General features: G+C 48.5%; 1 protein-coding gene and 1 long non-coding RNA gene across 2 annotated transcripts in view; one reads left to right on the top strand and one right to left on the bottom strand.

Moving 5' to 3' along the window:
* Positions 1–1,627, bottom strand: part of LOC119387244 (papilin) — a 49,087-nt gene extending 47,460 nt beyond the window's left edge. Inside the window, exon 1 of the mRNA XM_037654577.2 lies at positions 392–1,627. Coding sequence (XP_037510505.1) covers positions 392–414 — 23 coding nt within the window. The 5' untranslated portion in view covers positions 415–1,627. The remainder of the gene's footprint in view (positions 1–391) is intronic.
* A 10,216-nt stretch (positions 1,628–11,843) lies between these two features.
* Positions 11,844–17,209, top strand: LOC119387247 (uncharacterized). Its single transcript, XR_005182467.1, has 2 exons — positions 11,844–12,068; positions 16,935–17,209. It is a non-coding gene; the product is annotated as an uncharacterized LOC119387247 (long non-coding RNA).
* The last annotated feature ends 1,220 nt before the right edge of the window (positions 17,210–18,429 follow it).

The raw sequence follows: 18,429 nt of genomic DNA on the forward strand, positions 1-18,429 counted from the left end.
TATTTCAGTGTCTCTGTCAAATTATCAGTACGAACGTAAAGTTGCGCTCACGAACGAAAGGCTTTGCGCCCACTGTAATTTTCATTTCTCTGGGATCAGGGGCCGAATTGACAAAATTTATCTTTCGTAAGCGCGTTTTCCCATCGGTCGGCTGGCTTCACTAATGATACGTCCCGCACCGTGACTGGCTCAAATATTCTCTAACGAAAATTTTTAGCGTAAGACGTTATTGTCAATACGGGCCCTGATCGAAATGGCGAAGTTGCAGTCTAGTTATTAAAAATGAGAAAAGAAAGTCCTCGCGGGCAAAGGGAAAGAAGAAGACGAAAATGACATTCACACTCCTCACGCGCGCTGAAGCGACGAATGAATGAAAAACTCGTGGTTTTACCTGAAACACGTGGCTCCGCCCATGGCTTCCGTTCTTCAAGTTCGCGCCGCTATGATGGGGAGCCCCCAGCGGAGCTTTTCGAGGGTTCGATGACGTCAGCCGGCGAGAAGTCCTTTCGCAATGTGCAGAAGCTCGCAGCAGTCCACCACTTGCGTCGCTTTTACGACGGTCGGGGCGCCGCGCAACCACCGCTTCCTGTTCAGAGCGCGTGCGACACCCGGGCGTCGCGCGAGGCGGCTACCAGATGAAGAAGAAGACGTCGACAACGGACGGACGGGCGGTCGGGCGTTTTTTGTGGTCGACGCTAAATTTGCCGCCGGCCACAACTCACGACGCGGAGCGGTGCCATCTTCTCGCGGGAAGACAAAAGCTGGGACGAAAAATAATGCCCCGCTCGGGCATAAACGTGTAGCACGCAGGCACGCGAGAAAAGGGGATGCGGGAAATGTGTCGTGGGCGGTGGCGCCGGCTGGGCTGTGGTGCTGCAGGAACGCTATACTCCAACGTGACGTTTAGGAGACAGTCGGTGATCGCTTCGTGGGAAAAAAGAAAGAAAGACGACGAGGCAACGCGTCGCGCTCGATGTCGCCGATGGGAATGAACAGGAAAAGAAGAGAAGAGAGAGGGACGCTGCTCGGGTCTCGTGTATCGGTCTTACTGGGCATCCGCTCCCGCGAGTCACCGGTGTCGAACTCCCGGCGCGACCTGCACGCACGCTGACGAGAACACACAACACTCCTCCAAGTCGCTCCGAAATAAAAGCTTCGGAGGAGGGATGCGGATGTAAGCTATAAGAGCGGGCGTCAGTGAAAATGGAAGCGAACAACTAAACAAAACACAATTCACGGGAGGAGCCTGAGGAAGGCGGCGCGCGGAACGATTCGCAAGACGTTTCGATCGCCGCTGTCTTTTCTTGCTAGGGGGCGGCGAGTCGGGGGTGGGGGAGGCGAGACGATGGCGAAAGAAGGGTAAGCGAGCCAAGTTGGACGTCGGAGATGTCTTAACGCAGCAGGCGCAACCAACGCCGTCCGTCACGGACCACCCAGCGGACACCGCCGCACGGGGGCCGAGCCTATTCTCCGTCGGGTCGGTGCGAGCCCTCCCGCGGCGCTAAGCGCTTAGTAGTCGTCGCCGCCGTCGTAGTAGTCGCCGTGGTCCGGCAGGCGCCGCGCCAACCTTTTTCTCCCCTGCGGCCAGCGCCGCTGACGAATCCATCGGCCAAACAGCAGCGGTAGCGGCGGCTGCGCGCGCGCTCTCGGCGCTGCTCACTCACTCGCACCGGGCCACCTGTGGAGGCGCACGACTTCCAAACAGAAGGGGCGGCTGCTCGCTGCCGCAGGAGATGCGTGCACCCTTGGCGGCGATCGCTGGAGGGCGCTTGCGACGTCGTCGACGACGACGTTTGCTTGCCTAGCGAGAACCACCAGCGCGAGGCTCGCCGAGAGAGGAGCGCCGAGGGTCCGCCGCTTCTCCGGCTTGCTCCCGCTGCTCTCGCAAAGAAAACGCCGAGCGCTCCACTGCCGCGTTGGGGACGCCGTGGCTCGCCGCAAGTATCTCGAGTCAAAGGGTGAGGAGTAGCGAGGGGGTGCGACGAACGACCCACGCTCTCTCACCATTTCATCTCGGGGGAACCCCTTCCTCGTCCCATGCTCTTTCCGTGGCAAGTTTCTTATTTTTGTTTTACTATATGTGTATTCACGACGTTACTTACATCGACGTGGGATGCCAGCGCGCGCCTGTCGTCGTTTCTGAGCAGGCCGAGCACATCTTCTTGTCTTCCATTTGTATAGCTTACGTGATGCAGTTTGAGAGTCATGCACTCCGCGTGCTTCCGCGTCACAGAATCGAGGCGATAACGGATGCGTCGTGCCGTAGAGGACGTCAGATGCTATAATACAAGCGTGTCATTGTAAGCGAATTTTTCGTAAACGAAGATATACAGTGTCTATGCCAGGTCTTGCGAAGCTTCTCGGAGAATACAAATGAATAGGCCAACGAAAAAGAGAGAGAGAGAAAGATAGGTGTCCGTTGCAGCTGAGCTTAAAGTATTAGGTTGACGCACGAAACAAGAAATTAATGAAAATAACAAATCCCAGTTAACGGGACTCTAATTACTTCAGACTGGTTTTGCCCGCTTATAGGTACTACGGTTGTTGCCGGAACCGGACTACACTAGCGAGCGACGCTGGCAGATCGCAACCCGAGGGCGAGTTAATCGACAATCGATGGTGACGTGATGGAAATCCAAACAGAGCAACATCAAGCACACATAATAGGAAGAACAAGTGCACAAAGCACAAGCACTAACTCTAAGCTAAATTTTTATTGAAAACGCACACACATATATAGACACGTTATCAAGGGAACACATTCAACATCACGTGACCATCAGCCAATCCTCTACCATTTTAGATATGAGGGACCTATCTGTATAACATAAATTAATGCCTTTGTCACTCACCAAGATACCATATCTCTTTTTTTTTCTGTTGGAGCGATCGTTGGATGGCTGATCAAGTGGTTTTTTTGGTCTTTATGGATGTGGTATGCCTCAGTGATCAAGCAGGTTATACAATCTTTGTCTCGCGACAACGTTGATGTTATTATATTCTGGAATACACTCGATCGTCTGCGCGGCAGTGTAGTCCCAAACGAGTCGTAATTAGTTACTCTTTATTCTATTCTCGAGCTCGTTTAATATTTACGCACCACTACGAGTGCCCCACACAGCATCTTCCACGCGATAATGGGACCCTAAAACACAATTCCCGTATTTCAATCTACGTACTGTGAGCTGTGCTTGACCGCGCAGCCTCCTTTGCCAAGCGAGCCTTCGGCCATGTCACAAACACGAGGGCAAAAACACGATGTTGACGTGATATTTTCTCCACCATGCAGGTTGTCCGATATCTTTTGCCGACCGTTACGAACGGAAGCAACAACTACCACTTATGCCAGCGCCTTCCCCACTATCGCCGTCCTTTCCACCGCCAACATTACGATCGTAATGATAATAACCATCACCGCCACAGTCATTGGGCCACACTCTAAAAAAAGATCGAGTAAAAAGGGTGTCTTTTGTCGCGCAACAATAATCGCCATCTGGCTTGCTTGCGTTTCCTGTCTTGAAAACTGGGCGCTGACCACTTTCCTCTCAAGAATGCTATGTCACGCTGATGACATGCATGTCGTTCGTGACCTGGAAGTACCGTCGCGCGGTGATAATGCAAGGAAATGAAAGCGAGATAGATGACGATTATTGTTGTGGGACAAAAGATACCCTTTTCACAAGCTCTTTTTTTTAGAGTGTAGGCATGTCGACCACATAATAATACTAAGTGTGGAGGTTTTACGTGCCAAAACCACGATATGATTATGAGGGACGCCGTAGTGGAGGGCTCCGGAAGCTTTGACCATCCGGTGTTATTTAACGTGCACCCAAATTTAAGTACGCGGGTCTCTAACATTTCGCCTCCATCGAAATGCGTCGCCGCGGACGGGATTCGATACCGCTACCTTTGGGTCAATAGTCGAGTACGATAAACACCAGACCACCATGGCGGATACATGTCGACTACAGGACGTGACTCTCGCCGGTCAACGCTTACCCCAGACCGTGCGTCGGCCGCATCCATGCATTTTATGCCGAGAATCCTTTCCGTGCACACTATGCCCTCGTCTATGTGTACCGCTCATTTCGTTTCATGGCCGACGAAGGTTGTTTTGAGAAGTCCCAAGCGGATGACCCACCGGTCTGCTAGGAAGGACGTATCGGTTGCGCGCCAAGACAAGATAACCCTCTCTCTTTTACCGCGGTTATACATTCACCTTGCGCAACTTCCCACTTCGTGCCGTGCGCGTCTCTACGATCGTTTTCGCGCATGCCGTCTAACATCCCGAGGTATATGTATGATGACCTGCGGGACGCGCGTGCCTCGGGTTCGTTGCTGGTGCACGGCGTACATCGAAATCGCGACCTTTGGGCACTTATCGACCTTGCCTTCTCGTCGCGCACACGCGTCGTAAAGCCGAAGAAACGACGGCCCCGCCCATCCAGGACGACGCCGTAGCCACCGTGACCGCCGCTATCATCGAAGATTTCGTGGCGCAACGTTCGTTGAATATTTGTTATTGATATTTTTTTGTGCTGTGGCTTTCTTATCTCCTCCTTCGAATGATTAATGCAGCTGAACTACCGTTACACGATGCCTCTAATGCTACACTTTTCTGGCTCGGCCTCCCCGGCAAAATTAAATTCAACGAGCCGCCCGTAATGGCCGCAGGCTCGCCGGACGAAGAATTCAAGGACCTTAGACAAAAGTGCCGTAACGGTGCCAATGGCAATTTTTCTTGTCTGTTTAAATCTCCAGGATGCAGAAAGCGGGATCTTATAAAACCCTCGAAACCATGTATCGTGCTATGATATTCGCGATAAAACTATGGCGGAAGAGATGCCAGCCGTTAATTAACAATGAGACAATGTTTTTATATACCTACAGTCACCGTGATAGGTGCGGTTGCCTACATGCATACAAGAAGTACTAAAGTTGCGGTGATGCATAACTTTACAACGAATGGCGGCCGCATAGCTGTCTCGTGTGGTTACGTTACTGACTTGAAGTAACAACAACAACAACAACAACAACAACAACAACAACAACAACAACAACAACAACAACAACAACAACAACAACAACAACAACAACAACAACAACAACAACAACAGCAGCAGCAGCAGCAGCAACAACAACGACGACGACGACGACGACGACAACAGCAACAGCAACAACAACAACAACGACGACGACGACGACGACGACGACAACAACAACAACAACAAAGTTTCTGAGACTGTTTCACATATGACGGTTTCACGCACAGTTTAACAGGGAATCATCAATGCGTCGTCGACTGAGAAGAAAAAGAAGATGAAGATGGCTTTCGCATTCGAGTCGTCTCAGGCGAATGAGTGAGGTTCCCTGTAAGTTTTATTTTATTTTGTAAGCGCCTTTTGCCACGACTGAGTGCCTTCGGTAATGGCATGCCAATATTAGGGATTTGCCAAAATTTTTCTCTAGCAATTCTACACGAATCCAAACAAGACAAAACAACCCAGGGAACGATAGAGGCTGGAACTGATGGAAAATCGTTGCTGCCTTGACGTAGACAAGTCCACTTATCGGAGCGTTGGCTCCGGCGACATTCCCAGTTAAAACGATTACACAATACTATAGGGCAAGACGTCTTTTTTTTTATGAATGCGAATGCTGGTGACTGGCCTGTACGATGCATCACGGCGCTCCGTTTTCAATGTAAAAATTGTGTCCCTGTGAGTTAAGCGAACACAAACTCTCCTTCGCGCTTTGCTCTCTCCGACGCTTTGCCAACGACTCGTTACGTGTTTGCTCCTTTAAAGCGCTCTATCGTCGACACAAAGTACATAAGCTCGCAACAAGTTGTTTTCTTGCCAGCAGTGGAGAACGAGCAATCAAGGGGGCGTTGTGCTGTCGAACAGAGGAAAACAAAAGAAGGCGCCGTGAAGAAGAAGAAGAAGAAAAAAAGTGTGTGTTGCCCGAGAAGACGCCAAGCATTTCGAAAGAGCACGCTCCGCATAGCTGCGTGCTCCTCCTGCGTTCTTATCAGGCGCGGCCCAAAACAAGAAGCCGCCCCCCGTCCGGCCTCGACAAAGCGCTAGCTGCTCCGGGATGCATTTTCGTGGCTCGTATCTGGAGCTACGAGTGGCGCCCGCTGCAGTGAAGAAAACAAAATACTGCGAGACATAAAAAATAATAATAACGGTTGGCACTAGATGCGAGAAAGAGCGTTCAGGGCTTCGCCCTTTCGGTCCGCAAGTTCTTTTCATTCATAGCTGAATAGGACTGCCGCTAAATGGTTTCACCAAAGCATGCTCAAAGCGGTGTTCAAAGGACCTGTATAGAAGCGTTAATCACCGCCTTAATCGACCATGGCTGCAATTGTTGGCCAGGACAATCGCGGTTTGTATCTTCGAGTTGAGCACCGTTGGGAAGACTAAAACAAAGAAAACTCGGCAGATCCCACGTACCGTGGGAGTCGATGTTACGCGAAGCATGTGGCGAGTAGGTGACTGTGGCGTAACTTTTTTTACTGAGCGACACGTTACAAAATGACGCTAAATATTTGTATATATTTTACACGCACACATATATATGTTGAAGAGCCGCATATGAGTTATATAACCAGTTGTTTACGGTTGGGTAACGCTGCCAATGGCAACGTGGGTATTACCAAAACCAGAAGCGGTAAGCTGATATGTAGTGCTTATACGTGTCCCGAAAACGCACGCACGTTTCACGAACCCGTGTGCGTGTGTGCAAGAAGTTCTTAACAGTTCTTGAACAAGGGCATCATCACCATGATCAGTGAGCACCAGCAGCGGTCATGACTTGTTATAGGATCCGGTCGTGATCGTGGTGACGAGGGGTCCATTTGTACTGAAGTATATAGTATAGTAGAGCTGTTGGAATTCGTGGATGCCTCGGTCATTTCGTCGACAAATTATCTGTCGACAGAGCCGGTGACATGTCCGAACCTGAAGCCACCCTTCGTGTTGGTGAGGTATAGGCCGTCGAGGCTGGTAGGCCTGGATAGTGCTACGTAGACCAACTTCAGTGGATGGTGTTTGTCGTATTCGTAGACTACCTGGGCGTATGCGGCCTACGTAGCCTAGTCTACAAAGCGGCTGTCAATTATTCTGGCATCATCCTCGGTCAGCATGAGGCCATCGCCCAGCCTCGTAAGAAATGAAGAGGACACTGCGTCGTTCTGGTGGATGAAGTGCACTTTACGGTGCTGTGATGTGGATATCATATGTAACATTCGTTAATGTATTCCTCCGGGGTCGAGCAATGCTTCAATATAGCTTCCTAAATCATAGGAACACAAATGTAATGTTTATTAGACTGCTATAAAAGAGTACCCAACACTGGAACTACAGACGTTCATCTGATATGACGCCTGTATCGTAGGAGTACACATCGTAGGAGTATCATGTAGTGTTTATTGCTGTCTTGTAAATTAGATAGCCAGCACCACAACCACAATTGACGTTGCACCGTTGTACGCCTGCGTAGGCTGTTTTTCCAAGCCAGTTTATAGACCTGGCGTGGCTCAGTGGTAGAATACCTGATTGCCACGCAGAATGCTTGGGTTCGATTCCTGCTGGGATCCTAATTTTTATTATTTTCATTCGTTGAGTCAACGCTGCCGATGTTGGTTTTCCTTAACGCTCTAGCATTTAAGTTACCAACGTCTGTTCTCGCCGTTCCTGGGTAGATATAAACTGTCAATCACATGTGGCGCATACCCGTACACCGCGGCCCGTGGTAAACGGGTATGTGCCACACGTGTCTAGTGGAAAGGGTTTGACGACGTACGCGACAGGATATTAACGTTATTCATGTCATGACCCGGCAATCATATTCGTCAAATCCTCTTACCCTCCCATGCAAATTTTGGTCTACACCAAGTTAAGGAGGCGATCATGAGGGCACCCAGACGTAGGCGGCTAGATAGATAGATAGATAGATAGATAGATACGTAGATAGAAACGCTCAAAGTGCCAGAGGTTCGCTAAGAAATGCTTCGCATTTAAAAGAAGAAAAAGCTGCGTTGGTTGAAGAAGATATATGACGGATACAGCAGGCTCTGGATTCAAAATCATTGTGGGTGTGCCACCGACTGAGCCACAGGCTGAGACCGATCGTAAGAAAGTGAGTGAACGAGTGAGGTAGTGAGTGGGATAGAGGTAAAGCGGAACCAGGAGAACAGATTTTTGGTCTGTTGCAATGTCGTCTACTCTGTTCTGCAACGACATTATAGTCGCGGTGTGTCTGGTGGCAAAATTCAATGCGTTAGACTTCAACACACTCACTTGGCCCTTAATTGATTGATTGCATGTAAGGAGCAAAAATATAGAGCTTAAAGGCACCTCGAAGATTTCTTGTTTGTGACGTCACACAGATTCTCTGGCGTACTCCTGCTTCGAAGCATTCAATTCAGAAACTACGAACCTCCGAAGCGTCGCTCGATAAGATTTTTGCTGACACTCTACGGCGTTTGCGTTTTCGACGCTTCGTTGCCCGACGAACTTGCGGCCGTAGCCCCCCTTGACATCACAATTATACGAGGACAGATAGTAATAATAATTGTTGGGGGTTTACTCCCCAAAATCACGATTTGGTTGAGAGACGCCGTAGTGGAGGGCTCCGGAAGTTCTGACCATGTGGGGTTCTTTGACGTGCAACTAAAACTAAGTACACGGCCATCTAGCATTTCACCTCCATTTAAATGCGGCCGCGGCAGCCGAGATTCGGTCCCGCGACCTGCGGGTAAGGATTCCAGCACCATAAACACTACACCACCACCGCGGCGGGTTGAAAAAAGGCAGGGCCCCTACGTTATCTCTGGTGAACCGTTAGTTAATCCGAGCATAAAGAAAACGAGCGCGTTGCGTTTGCCGCTCCTCTCGGCGCGAACAGAGCCGTCACAGCCTCACAAACACCTCCGTTCTCAGCTCAGCACGCATGCAAATATGCGCGGCATACGTCTCCCCTAGACACTGGCGTCGATAATCCTCCTACGGCGACGACGACTCTTCGTCCCACGCGCGCGGTCGCCTTGCCGGCAAGGGACCCCCTCACCCGACGAGCTCGGCGCGTATCGTAACCCGCACGTGTAGCCCGACGAAAGAAGTCCCCCTTTCGGGCGACCTCAACTTCCGCTCGACACCGGCCCTGCCCGAAACAATGGACTCATAAAGAAGGACCCCCCCGGGCGCTGTACGGAATTCCGCGTGCATGCGTGTACGGCACCACGACGAAGAAGCACCACGGGGGTTGACACGTAGTCCGGGTACTCGACGGCCGTGCTCCACGGGCACACTGTGGTTCCGTCAGGACCACATGCTGTCAAGGTTTCTGGAAGTATACAAGCGTCACCTCCCCTTGACGCTTTCAACGCCGGCAGCGGGGTGCCACGAGAGTACTTGCCGAAGAACGAGAAACCTTAAGTGTCGCATTGTGTTGCGTCGTTTTTCAGAAGCCGACTGCAAACGGCACCGACGATTCTGCTAAACAGTGCTCGTACCCCCGTCTCCTCTGAAACACACCATCGGTCGGTATCGCGGCCTTGAAAACGTGATCCGAGTTGTAAATTTCTGTGTCGCCTTTGTGCCTCAGTAATGAGGAGCGACACACAAATTATGTATATAAACTAAGCACAGGGGCGCAGTGCGGAGGAAAAGGAAAGTTAGTGTTGACATTTGTTGATAGGCGTTAGCACGTCGTGGCACACCCACAAAATGAACGTGTTGCAAAGAGTAAAATCATACGTATGAATAGCAGACCCTCAGGCAGGATTTATGGCTTGAACTTAAAAGAGCTGAGAATAATGAAGCGGGCTACAGATGGACCAACAAACATTACTTTCTGCTTATCATGCGAGAGGCTTTCAGGATAACGTGGTAGCCATGACAGCGACCCACTTCAACGAAAAAAGGTAGTGCTATCACCATCACGAGACTGGTTCTTGCGGTTTTTAATCGCCTTAGACATCATCAGTGTCGAGTAAATCCAATCCAAATCCAACAGCGTCGCTAAGAGAGACTTGCATCAGCTCACGGCTATAGCTCTGAGGCCTTGTGAACCAAGATAAGTGATAGTTTCGCTACTCCAGAGATCCATCCCACTCTCCAGTCCTGATTCCTGGCACAAGATGCCACCTACGGAACGAGCAATGGAGCCCTTCATGGGCTACTTCCACCAGCTCATGGTCGAGTGGAACCGACAGAGGCAAGTGGCAATGCGCTGCCGAGCCTGTCGCCACTGCCAAGTAGACTTTCACGCACTGGGCTTGTGCTTCGTGGTGCTCACCATCCTCTGCATCATCCTCGCCTCGCTCATGGTCTACAAGCGGCGAAGGCGGCTCGGACTCAAGCTCAAGCCAGAGTGAGCAAGCAGCCAGGTTGATAGTGTACCTGGGCTCACTGTACGCCTTCAGCAAAGGCCTACTATGACGAGCACGCGCACCTTGCTTGAATGGGAACGCTAAGGGAAAAAGAAGCCGAAACAATGTCGTTTTCTCTCTGCAATGTGAATATTTAATTGTGTACTTTCCACGCATGAATTAAAGATGTTACTATTTTTGGGGGGCTTATAGTTCTCGCACTGAAGTTCCTGTAAGAGGCCCACGTACAAGTCCTTTTCGCGAACGTGAAGTTCCCTACCTGACCATAGACTTATATATGACAAATTTCGCTCTTTTTAACGACTTGCTGGCACACATGCTGCGAAGTCTTTTGTACCTCTTCCTTGTAGCCATGCCACGTGTCACTTATACAAGGATCTAAGCGAGTCATTCGACCATGGCAGATACCTTGGGAAAGATGTTGCGAAAGCAAGCAGTCGTCCTTTTGAGGCACGTGTTGAACGAGTTACTATGAGAATTTCGGAGGAAATAAATGTAATGCTGCTGACGTCGCCACCTTATTTCATTCCGTACCACTCAGTCTACAAAGAGCAACTGTGCTCTTTTTCGTCTAGCATGCATCGTTGGCAACGACCGTAAATGTCTCGCAGTCTTCTACCGTCAGGCACGTACCACTGGGGCAACGCATTTTTTCCAACTCGTCCTAACCATCCCATCGCTTCTTCACGATGTTCGCTGTGTTTGCGTATTTCTCGGTATTGTTTATCTGCATCTTAAGCCTTCCTCGTCTTCATTTGCCACTGGAGCTGAGCACCATTGACTTCTTGCCATTACGGCACTTGTCCTTTTGAGAACAAGTGCGTATCCACGGTTTAGCATAAATACTGAGGTCAGTCATCTTACACCGGAGCTTCATAAGTAAGACAAAAAAAAAAAGAAAGACTTAATACAAAAGCAGGTGTATTGCTGTGGTAGTAGGTAGTTTTCTTATCGTGGTTCGTACGTTATCAAAGGCAGCTTCACAGAAAAAGAGACCGCTGAATAAAGGTATATTTTCATTTCGGCAACAAACTAAGAACTCGGTTGTTGTTCTCTGACTATGGGGGCTCATACCCAATGCAGGGGATCGGCCGAATAGTGGGTGTATTTTTATGTTAACTTCTGTAGGATAACATTCCTAGTGGCTATATATACTCATTTGAATTGCCATTTATGAGTAATGAAATATTTAAAGCCAGGAGAATTTAGCCGTCCTTCTCTCTCTCTCTCTGTTTTTATTTCGAAAGCCCGGCCTTGCGCATATTCTCTTTCTTATTCTTCCTCTTCTTTTCCTGGCCATCTGTTCATTGCACCCTTCGAAGGTTATTTTTGCATTACTATGTTTCTAATCAAGTCGCCGCGTGCACTATATGTCATTTGAGCTTGCGTAAATGATGCAGCAGTTCTAATTTCATCAGTGTAGAAGTCGGTCAGATACCGCTAATACTGCGCGGAACACCGACGTTGTGATATGGTAAAACGCGAGTGCCGCGATCATCATCGTTCTCGCGAGCTCGTGACACGACCCGAACGAAGCTGAGAGAAAGGAAGCTTCCACAGAGCGGTGCCATGTTGTTCATGCTCTTGTTCGCCGTGGTGCTGATGGTGTTTGGAGTCGTGGTCTTCTACAAGGCCCGGGCGGGTGGCCGCGAACTGTGGAACAGGTGCTGCGGTACGTTACACAATTATTGCTCGGGCGTTTCTCAAACGACTGTCGTTTCTGTTCGCCACGTACTGCGTTGCGTCTCCTGCCCATCGTCGAAGAGACAGTGCTCTGCCCTGCTTCGCTTTTCGATTAGTTGCTTAGAGCGGTAATTACACTACTACGCTTTAATTGAAACTTTGAGTTGAATTTCACGTTCAGGAGTTTGCCAATGCGTTCGGCTATTCAGAATAAAGCCTCCTTACATGATAGCCTAAACGAAGTTATGCGTTAGTTGCAGTTGGGCAGGTTAGTTTCATTATCTTGGTTATGAGCAAGGTCACACTTACCGTAGATAGATGTCTTTGACCACTGGTGACTTTCACGGTGCGTGCACGCTTTCATGGAACTTAAGTAAAGGCCCAATTTATAAAGCTTTTCTTTCGTGAATTTCCAGCCAGCTTCGATGATATGTATAGCCTCGGAATTGTCCGAAACCATCTTTTAAGAATCATTCTCGTAAAACATTTTTGTGAATGCGGGTGTAATAGTCTTTCGCTTCCCCGCCACGGTGGTCTAGTGGTTATGGTGCTCCACTGCTGACCCCGAAGGTCGCAGGATCGAATCCCGGCCGCGGCGGCCGCATTTCGATGGAGGCGAAATGTTAGAGGCCCTTGTGCCTGGGCTTAGGTGCACGTTAAAGAGCGGTCATAACTTCCGGAGCCCTCCACTAAGGCATCCCACATAATCATGTCGTGGTTTGGGACGTGAACCCCAACAATTATTTTATTAGAGCCTTCCGTTTAATAATGTGAGTGATTAGTCATGATAATAGATCACGGTAACGCGACTTGATACTGACTCATTACCAACAAACAACTTAGCGAGTTCACCCAATGCTAAGCGCGCAAAGTGTAGAGGGGCGAACACTGGCCTAGCGGCTTATTTAATGTATAAATGGTAATGTTTTGCAAACTTAACGTATAAGGCATCGCTATACGTACGCGGTGGATATACGAGTGGATATATATATATATATATATATATATATATCTTTAGCCAAGGGTTAAAAAATACAATATTAGAGGCAGGCCAGTGAAATCAGTTGCAAATTACTGAGAGTCAGCTTGCGCGCTACAGACAGTTTTTTGTTTGGTAATTAACTAATTTGTAATTAGGATTATTTAACTAAATTGCTAAATATTGACTTTCGGCAAGAAATGCGACTTGCAAAGTTCGAGAGCGTCTTCAGAAACCCCTATTGCATTATTTGTGATAAAGAAAGTCTCACGCATGCCATTTTTTCCCAGCTATCAAGAAAGCCCGTGAAACACAAAAAGAACCACGTGACTCGCGCACCGCGAGAATGCTGCCCTCAGCCGTGGTTTGAGCGAACGAAATCAGCTGCGGCTGCGACTCCCCGTCTCCGTTGCAGCGGTAGGCCGATAAGTGGGCGGTGGTTTCTTACGTGGCGGTGCAAGTTGTAGCGAGCGCGGGCCAAGAAACCATCCTTAACTTGTCGGCCTACCGCTGCAACGGAGCCGGCGAGTCGCGGCCGCAGCTGACTTCTTTCACTCAAACCACGGCTGTGAGCAGCATGTTCGCTGGCACGCGAAGGTGCTAGTCACGTGGTTCTTTTTGTATTTCGCGGGCGTTCTTTGCAGCTTGGAAAAAATTGTATATGTGAGACTTTCTTTATCACAAATAATGCAATGGGGGTTTCTGAAGATGCTCTCGAACTTTGCAAGACACACTTCTTGCCTAAAGTCAATATTTAGCAATTTAGTTAAATGAGCCTAATTAACTAATTAACTAATTACAAAAACAAAAAAAAGTTGCCTGTAGTACGCAAGGTGACTGCCAGCAATTTGCAACTGATTTCATTCGCCTGTCTCTAATATTGTATTTTTTAAAACCTTACTAAAGATAGCTGGGACACCCGGTATATCGTATACTTGTCGGCAAGAGCTTCTTACTCACACGAGCTCTTTCCCGAGCCCTCCACGCATACGCACAACGCAAGTTGCATTTACGCATGACGGAGATCGTCTTACGCGAGACCCAGCGGCAGTCAAAGGCCGGATATTCATTCTCAGGTAGCGTCGCAAAGATGAGAACGCTATTGTTGCCATGATCAACCCATGAGTGGTGATCAGAACCACGTTTTACCGCCGCGTCGACCTCCACGCACATAGAATACAACGAAACACCCGGCGCATCGGCGAGGCGCGAGCAATATTGCTTGGGTCTGTGAGCGCACTCCGCATAAATTAGGACTCTCATGGTTGCTGCCCTGTAGGCTTTAAACGTTGCCATGCGACGCAGTTTTTCTAGTACACGGAATGGCTTTGTAAACAGTTCGTATTATTTTTCTCAATTCCTTAATTTCTTGATTCCTTAATTCCTTGATTCTATAGTTTCTTTACTGAAGAAGTGGCACTTGAACTTCCTATGCTGCAGTGTGTTCCGTTAGGAGCTTTAGCTAAAATAACAATAAAAAACTGAAGGAAAAATTGAGGGTATTTTGTGACAGCAATGTTGCCGACGTTTCGAGACAATGGAATCCGAGTTTCTTTTGAGGCAGCAGTGTTTTTGTGCATCATTAACGTTGATCAGTGCCTTGAGAGTTACGCAACGGTTCTATCACAGAGGCACTGCATGATTCCTACGTTTTGTTGCGTAAAACCCCGAGTTTAGGGTTTCATTTAGCCAGAACCACGATGTGATTATGAGGCATACTGTAAGGTGAGAGGGGCAGACTGCGGATTTGTTCTGATAACTTGTGGTTCTTTAAACTGCACTTAAATCTAAGTGCTCACGGGTGCTTTGTTCATTTCGCACACATTGAAATGTCTTAGCTGGGAATCGAACCGGCGACCTCGTGCTTAACAGCGCTACACCAATGTTGCTAAGCCACCACGGCGGGTGAGAAACGTTTCTGGAAAAATTTGTATTCTTTAGAGGATTTTATTTCTCGGCGTATGTGTAACTGCCAGAGTCGTGATGGTGGCTTGTGGTGCTATATAGCTTAGCATATACACATGATGATTAAAAAGAGCGCGATAAAACGTGGGACAAGACGAAAAAAGCTGCAGAAAAGGCGTATGTCCTGTAGCATTCGTTTTGAACCACGTTTTTTCGCGCTCTTTTTAGTCGTTCATGTACTACCAGCTCGCACAACACTCTTTCTTCGTGTCTAACCGAGCCAGAACGGACATAGTGCCGTACGGCACTATGTCCACTGGATTAGCTGACGTTTCGGATTAAACTGATCCCCTTTGTCTTGGTCAGCGACCGCAATTTTCATTTGCAATATGGTGGCTAAACGGACAAGCTTTCGGTAAATTCTTAACTAGCTGACGTGGCTAAGCGCTGCCTTACGCGCTGCCGTGTTTTTGCGTTAATGGAGCGAAGGAACATGCTGAGAAGAGAGAATAAAGTAATATGGTAATATAGACCAAACGGTCATGAACGGTGGCTGTAATACGTGTAAGAGACGAGATGAGAGAGGTGACGTATATTCACACGTACACGACCCTCTTCTGGCCCGTTCTGCGTGCTCTGCAATGGGCGCATAACGAACGAACGCGCTCGACAGCTACACCTGGCGTTGGCAGCCATGTCACCTCGTTAACCTTGCCTCATGGCAGGCGTGTCTCGCGCTGCGGGCTTTCCGGCCGTGTTTCTGGTGCGTGTAGGCGAGCATCCGATCCCGTACGCTTCTCGTGTGCGTCCCTTGTATCCTCCTGTAACCGATCGTGCTATATTATGCACATCGTATTTATTCATTCGTCGTATAGGACAAAGGTACGTAGACAACAACGCAGGAGTGACCCGCCGTGGTGGTCTAGTGGTTATGGTGCTTGACTGCTGACCCCAAGGTCGCGGGATCGAATCTCGGCCACGGCGGCTTCATTTTCGAGGGAGAGGCCCGTGTACTTAGATATAGGTGCACGTTAAGGAACCTCAGTTGGTCGAAATTTCCGCAGCCCTCCTCTACGGCGTCTCTCATAATCATCTGGTCGTTTCGGGACGTAAAACCCCAGATATTTTATGTTGATGATGCAGGAGTAGAAACACACCAACACAAATGTTGGCGCTTGTGCTGTCAGTTTCTCACTCTGCGCGCCTTATTTTTTTACACAATAAGTACTTATCTAACAAGCTTAACTTATTTTCCTTCCAATGAAAAATTTAGTAATTTTTTAACTTCGGAAATTCAAAAATTTATACCCATATACAGAAAGATACCAGCGAAGCTCTTAGAAACTTATATAGTTATATTCTTGTCCCAATTTTTTTAGCATGTTGGCGCCCATTAGACTTGGCAACTGCGTCTTCAAAGGCGACAAACATAAACCACGAGGGGCCTTCGTAGTACTATGAAATGAGGACGTGAAAAGTGCAGTGCAAGCTGCACCCTGTACTAAAAGACAAAGAAGTGTTGTTACACTTGCTTTGTTTGCTCTGCTATGAATGAATGAATGAATGAATGAATGAATGAATGAATGAATGAATGAATGAATGAATGAATGAATGAATGAATGAATGTTTATTCCAGTGAAATACAGGAAATGGGCCTCGAGCTAAAAGCTACAAGTGTAGCTTGAGAAGTGCACGAGGCCCAGGTGTGTATTAGATGTATGTTAGATTTGTAGTGGATGTGTTGTTTTATATGTGTATTATTCCTTAGTTGTAGAGTCATGGACTATGTTTTAATGTGCCTTTATTACCTCATTCCTTCCTCTCACATAACAATACAAAATTTTTTTCACTTTATTAACATGCTATACGGTAATAAGAACCGACTGAGAGATAGCCATTATGCCCTACCTTCGGGTCTCGTGGAGGAGCATATGCGACCACTCAACTATTCCTCCTCTTCGTTCCGTGCAGGAAAACAGGAAGAGAACGCGTGAGCCCCAAGAGGAGTCGGGATGCCTCGGCGGTCGTTGTCCGGTCTTCTTCGTCGCTGCGACGCGCCGTGGGAGGAGGCGCCCGGTCGCCAACCGCGGCTGGGCCTCGGTTGTTTGTTGATCTCTCCGTCCGCTGGCTGCGCCACGTTTTATCGCCCCTTGATCCTGAAGACCCATCTGAGAGTTTTTTCGCCCATGCATTAAAATAAGTTACACGGCAGCACACTTGCCGGCTGCCGCTTGCTTCCATGCATACCCGCTGCTCTTGGCTCTGCCCTCGCTTGCTTGTCCATCGCGACGCGCGTACGTCTTCGGCGGACGTCCCAAAAATAGTCCTCGAGCGAAACTTTTCGAAACATTGCAGCCGCACTTCGAAGACGGGGCCTTTAGTACAGTCGAGTCAAAAGGGCGTTAGGACAAACATGTCTCTGCCTGGTGTCGTTTGGAGTAAGGTTAGGTTTGTATGTGCAAAGAGGGAAACATGCACTTGTCTGAAAGAGTCGATTATTGTATAGGTACGTTGTCATTAAGCCCGTCTGAACAAAAATAAAAAAGGACATGTCTGGACACACAAGCCCTTAACGGTTGTGCGATTTGCGTACAGGTTACTTCGTTCAGGCAAGCTCGTTCTTCATCTTGTTGCTGGTTGCTCTCAGGTTGATGCCACGTGATCTCTGAGGCTCGGTCGTATAACCTCGTGTTACCATCTTTAAAGCAGAACGCTAGAAGTGGGCATCGGCCGCGTTAAATTTGGAGGTTGTGTGACTCGCTGAGCTAAATTGCTTGGATTGAAAGCCGATCGCGTGAAATTGTATAATGAAAAATCGTAAGCTGTTATCGGGCTTAAAGAACCATCGTTTTCGCGACATCATTGCACCGCATCTCGCAGTGTGCATTCGCGTGAACCATAGTACTATACTGTTCCTATTTCGTCGCAGCGTTTAAATTGTGAGTGCATAAACATGTGCGTTTTGACATTACTGTTGTCACTACAGTACGGTGAATAAACGTAGCGTTGCACACATCATGCACGTATGATACACATTGCACATATGATGGCAGTAGCGTAGCGTCTGTCGACTTGCCGCAAGAAAATGGATTTCCATCGATTCGAACAAGTGCGTTTAATTTGCGTAATTTTTACATCACATGGTTAATTTTGCTATCGCTCTCATTTTGTGACTTTTTGGAACGGCGCTATTGACAGAGATTCCAGGAGAGGGCGTCAGATTGTTACTTTGATATTGTTCTTGCGTCATATATGATGGTTGTGCACTTCTCGAGCGTGGCGTGCTTGCCGTATTGCACACCGTCGACTCAACGTGCGACATCGGCAGAACCAAAGCAGCCGTATACGCGAGACTCGAGGATCGGTCACAGCGTGACCTAGATTCTCAATTAGGCGCGCCTCATTGGGTCATCTGTATACATAGCCGCTCTTTACAAAACACCAAACGACCCCATTAGGCCGCTTA

The sequence above is a fragment of the Rhipicephalus sanguineus genome, chromosome 3 (genome assembly GCF_013339695.2).
Source record: "Rhipicephalus sanguineus isolate Rsan-2018 chromosome 3, BIME_Rsan_1.4, whole genome shotgun sequence".
Classification (NCBI taxonomy): Eukaryota; Metazoa; Arthropoda; class Arachnida; order Ixodida; family Ixodidae; genus Rhipicephalus; species Rhipicephalus sanguineus.